At 36.2% G+C, this 5209-nt stretch overlaps 1 protein-coding gene across 1 annotated transcript; it reads left to right on the top strand.

The window, feature by feature from the left end:
• The first annotated feature begins 1300 nt into the window (after positions 1–1300).
• LOC100693751 (sialic acid-binding Ig-like lectin 14) lies at positions 1301–4706 on the top strand. Its single transcript, XM_019355403.2, has 9 exons — positions 1301–1386; positions 1549–1899; positions 2499–2789; positions 3206–3454; positions 3570–3830; positions 3935–4025; positions 4233–4325; positions 4473–4542; positions 4626–4706. The coding sequence occupies exons 1-9, from the start codon at positions 1338–1340 to the stop codon at positions 4659–4661; spliced, it is 1491 nt and encodes a 496-aa protein (XP_019210948.1). The 5' UTR covers positions 1301–1337; the 3' UTR covers positions 4662–4706.
• Positions 4707–5209: the final 503 nt, after the last annotated feature.

Genomic DNA, 5209 nt, shown 5'->3' with positions numbered 1-5209 from the left:
AGAACAACTGTTAAATGTGCAACTTTACACTGGAGTTTTACTGGCCTGTCCTACTTCAGCTCAAAGTGGGCTGTATGTGCCCCGGCATATAAAATGAGTTCGACACCCCTGGTGTGGAGGGAGAAGAGCAGAGGAGAGTGGACACAGAATCCTAGTATATGTACAAGGGCAGTCACTTCTTTTAACTTACTTAGTAATTCACCTGTCTTCAAACTGACATCCAAGTTGTGGAGCATACTCTCTGACAGCATTCAATATCATACCTTTGATTTCCAGCAACATCTGTATTCGCATACAATCAACATAACTGCTACTCTATTTCTCTACCTATCAAATCAACATCCAATACTTCTGCCCTTGCTTCCCTTCCAACTAGTGTCCTGGACACACAGTATATTTAACCTCCTTCTGTCCATCATCTGCCAATCATAACACATTGCACATAACATTACACATATTACACATTCCACACTCTTAGCTTTCCTTCTCTTTTTGTGGCAACAAGGTGTATCCATACATGTGTGAAAAACTTTTTTCTAAACGAGGATCCATAAATGACTATGTGGCCATTTAACATTAACAGCTCCACAAGAAGAAACCTAGTTGTGATGCATAAACAAAAGCAGCCTTGGTGCTGCTAGTACAAGTATGTGAGTTGTCTCTTCTCTCAAAATGTGAAGAGGAAATGAGGACGCGCCAGTTTAACACGTCAATTTAAAACTAACAACTTTTTCTGTGAAATGAAAGCAAAACAATTTTATTCCTTTTTTGGGATTGTGTAAGAACCAGTTAAACACACGACACAGTGTACTGTTTTAATTTGATGCTTTGGTAATTTGCTGTTGGTATTTGACACACATTGCTTTACTGATGCTTCTATACATTATACTGCGTATATCATACATGGTCTGTAAAATGTAAGCATGCTTACTAAACAGCTATATACTGTAAAGCCTGTCCTTTGCGGCTTTGTTGGTCTCATAGTTTGTGATCTATTGCTTTGTGTGTGTGTGTGTGGGGGGGGGGTGTTCACTGAAGAAAAACACACACATTTTTTATCATAACTCGTCTTATTTAGCCTAAAGTGAACTTTGAAAACTGAGCTTATACTAACAAGCTACAGTTTTAACACTCTGTAGAAGTGTTAAAACTACTAATCAATGCAGTGAAGACTCCATTGATAAATTAATAAAACAAGCTTTCCCCATTATACATGCATGAGACTTTGTGGTAAAGTGAACGCAATGGCTAATACAAGCAGGAAGGAAGCCAAACTTTTCACTTCTACCCTGGAGGAAATGAAAGCACCCACACAGTCTTTTTTTTTAGAAGACGAGATGGATGCTTTACAGTGGCTCGTGTTTTTCATATGCATTTGCTTCAAAGGTATGATATGTCCTGCGTTTTGTATGAATTTATTTTCAGAAGTTCTAGAACTAATTCAGGGGAATGTGCATTTTGTTTCATGCCTTTAAGCGTTCTTTCTCTTATCGATTGTCCTGTTTCTGTGCCTCACTTCACTCCATTTTATTGTGCAATTTATTGCAGCCACTCAAACGGAATCATCCTGGACAGTTGATGTGCCGTCCTCAGTGGAAGGTCTCCTTGGCTCATGTGTGGTGATCCCCTGCTCTTATAACTACCCAGATATAACGGTCCATACATTCACAGGGATTTGGAGGAGTGATGACCGTGTCATCTATCATCCAACTCAGTCTAACACTGTGGAGAAGTATAGGGGACGAACAAAAATTCTTGGCGACCTCAGCAAGAAAAACTGTTCTCTGATGATTGAAAATCTTGAGCAAAGTGATGGAGGGCCTTTCTTTTTCAGGATTGAACTAGACGGTCCAAACATGTTTTCCTACTTCAATAACAAAGTCTCTATTTCAATGATCGGTAAGTAAAATGTGAGTGAATACTGACAATAAAATTACATTTTGTAGGTCTCATAAGCCTTTCTTTATTTCCAGGCTTTTTTATTTTCAGAAAGAGATGTGTTCAGTTAATATTAATTTTAAGGTTAAGTTCCTCATTTGTGGTATTAAAATAGCCTTAATACTTTACTTTTTTTTTTCTTTAAGCAGATGTGTGATGTTACCACCCAGTTAAGAAGTTTTAATTTTTTACAAAAATTATAGTTTGGTTGGGAAAAGTGCAGACACAGTAAGAAAATCATGCCAAATGAAGCCCCTACTTTTTTTTTATCTTATATTTTTAAGCAAAAGAAATTATTTATTTATTTATTCCTGTGGACAACAACCCAAATGAGGCAGGAAATACCTTTCTTATGTTTTCTGTCCCGCATTTTTCCTTCTTAGATTTTGTTAAAAATCTAATGTTTTTTGTGTTGGTCACCTCAATGAACTCTTATTCATGTTTTATCAATAAAGACAAGCCCAGTCTTCATAAAAGATGACATCAACTGCCACATGCGTCAAGTGCCATGTGTTGCATTACAGTAGTCATATGATGTTCATGTGTTCTTGTTTAAACAGGTGAACCAAATCCCACTGATTTCTTTGTGCAAGAAGAGGTAAAGGAGGGTCAAACTGTATCTGCATTCTGCTCTGTGTCTCACTCCTGCCCCACATATCCACCTGATTTCCACTGGAGTCACTCTGGAGAGCGACATTTTCAGACACAGAATCTTCAAAATGGCCAGTGGAAAGCAACATCTACTCTGACCTTTCACTCAGACCGCACTGATCACAACAAACCTTTACAATGCAGGGTAACATACCACGGAGGAAAGCAGCGGGAAACATCCAAGACCATTAAAGTAAAATGTAAGTGTGCAGCTTTAAAAACATGTTAAAAACATGTTAAAAAAGAATCCTTTAAATATTGTAAATGCTGTAATTTAGTAAGAACTTTTAAAGACGGGACATAGTTTTATATAAAGTTTTAGTTGTTGTTTTTTTATCGGGGGGAAAAAATGTAATAATGAAACCAAAGAGACTGAAAATTAAATGTTTTTAAAAAAATCTGAACAGAAAAAAATCATAAAATGTTTCTGGTTGATATGTGACATTACCTTCAGTATTTTGTCATAACATTTATGTTTATCCCTTTGGTTTCTGAAGTTTTCTTTTATTGCTACATCATGTCAGAGTATTGAAACAAGCTCAGCTTTGACCTGAATGTATGAAAAATAAACTAAAATGCTGCACAGTAACATTAAGGGTTAAATGTTTCTATGCAGATGCTCCAGTGAATGTGAAGGTTGAGTACCAGTCAGATGTGAATGAGGGAGAAACTGCACACCTGAAGTGCTCCAGTGATGCAAACCCTGTCAGCAGCTATGAGTGGCACAGTGAAACTGGAGCTCTGCTGAATAAGGGACAAACCTACACAATGTCAAATGTCTCCAGACACTCAGAGGCCGTGTACTGCACTGCTGTCAATGAGGAAGGACGAGTCAGATCAAGCACCGTGAAGCTCAATGTGTTATGTAAGTAAACAATACAAGAAATATAACAACAGAAGAGATTTTTCTTTTCATTCAAACATATAAAATAAATGTATGGTTATCTGTTAGATGCTAATTATATCTGCTGTCTTAACAGATGCCCCTGACATTGAGACTTACTCTAAGTGTTCCTCATATAACGGCATAGTAAAGTGTGATTGCATCGTACAGTCCAGGCCTCCCAGCATGGTCCATTTTGTTCTTGGTGACAGAGTCCTGCAAATCACCAAATTAGAGAAAAATGGCTCTGTTACTACTGGGACTCTGCAGACAGACTTTGGGTCCTTCAAGTTTGTGCACTGCCTGGCAAACAACACATTGGGAAATGCTAATCTCACACTATCGTTACCTGCTAATGGTAAGAAAAAAAACTTTGAATCTCAAGAAAACAGCATAGATTATTATCACTCTATATTTACATGGCAAAACAAAAAATATTCAATGTGTTTTCTTTTTGAACAGACAACATGCAGAATATTTTCATAGCCTCTGGAGCAGGTGTGATTTTTCTGATAATTCTGATAGCCATTGGAGTGGGAACTGTTAAAAGATGGTAGGTTGTTAAGGATAAGTTACACACCATAAACATTAACAGGTATAAGTTCAAGTCATGTAAAATGTCAATACCTGTTTTAAATATGATCATAAAATAAAACAATATTTATCTGCTTCTAATTGTTGTTGTGATGTTATGGTAATGTTATATTTTTGTTATATTTTTGGAAAGTCTTAGTTTTTCTCCTGATGTTTCAAATTTCAGCAGGGGGCAATCAGATGGCACACCAAAATCTGACTTAAGCACCATGAGGTCAGACAGACCTGCGGAGCCCCCTCGTTATGCTCAAACAAAAAGGTTTTAATTCTTCAAATCAGTTAAAAAAAAAAAAACCCAAAACAAAACACACTTTATTCATTATTAAACATGAATGATGAATATTTGATATAATTTGTGTGTAGAGGAAAAACACAAACTTCTTTGCTTTTTGCATTCTTTGTACAGGAAGGAGAACTATGAGGATGTCCATTGCAATGACATTTACACCAATGACAGTGTGTATGGGAACATGGAGGTAGGTAAAGTTTTGTATTTTTTAAAATTTAATCTAATCATGCGTCAAAGACTGGAGTGAACTAAGCAGTCTTTTCTGTGCAGACTGACTGGGATGAATCAGTATACGCCAACATGTAATATATGTGGAAGACCAGCTGCGGTCAGGTCGGAGTCAAGGAAAAAGAAAAATCCTAGTGCTATATTCATCTTATACCACATACATATTATATCTCAGTTTTCCTGTCATCTGTCATTCACATTTCTTTGTAAAATATTGTAAGTAAGAGAAGTTCTGTTTTGTACTTTTGTTTGTCTGATCAAATAATGTGCTTTGAAAAATTACCATTAAAGTTTTGCAATAATTACAAAGTTGTCAAGTTACTAAATATGTTTATTAGCTGTTTTATCGCTATTGTTTTTGTGATTAGTTATTGAACAACAGCACAAGCGTTGCCTATCCTCTTTATAAAAAATGACATTTAACACATAGTAGCTGTTAATGTTTTAACTGGAGAAAATACTCAGGAAAGCGTGTAAATTTTAAAACTTATATTAACTACATTGTGAGTTAATTAAATGTGCATTACAAATAAATGGTATCAATGCTTACAAACAGCCTAACAGATATGGGTGATCACATCTCCCACTTTATGTGGGACTAGACTGGATGCTTATCTCTCATCTCA

This window comes from Oreochromis niloticus, linkage group LG11, assembly GCF_001858045.2.
Source record: "Oreochromis niloticus isolate F11D_XX linkage group LG11, O_niloticus_UMD_NMBU, whole genome shotgun sequence".
NCBI classification, from domain to species: Eukaryota; Metazoa; Chordata; class Actinopteri; order Cichliformes; family Cichlidae; genus Oreochromis; species Oreochromis niloticus.
This window is presented reverse-complemented; position numbering and strand designations above follow the sequence as displayed.

Bases quoted from the DNA above. Each gene is read 5' to 3' on its own strand.
- LOC100693751 (XM_019355403.2), top strand. From the start codon at position 1,338: ATGGATGCTTTACAGTGGCTCGTGTTTTTCATATGCATTTGCTTCAAA. The intron at 3,455-3,569 runs GTAAGTAAACAA...CTGTCTTAACAG, and splicing joins CGTGAAGCTCAATGTGTTAT to ATGCCCCTGACATTGAGACT. The intron at 3,831-3,934 runs GTAAGAAAAAAA...CTTTTTGAACAG, and splicing joins ACTATCGTTACCTGCTAATG to ACAACATGCAGAATATTTTC.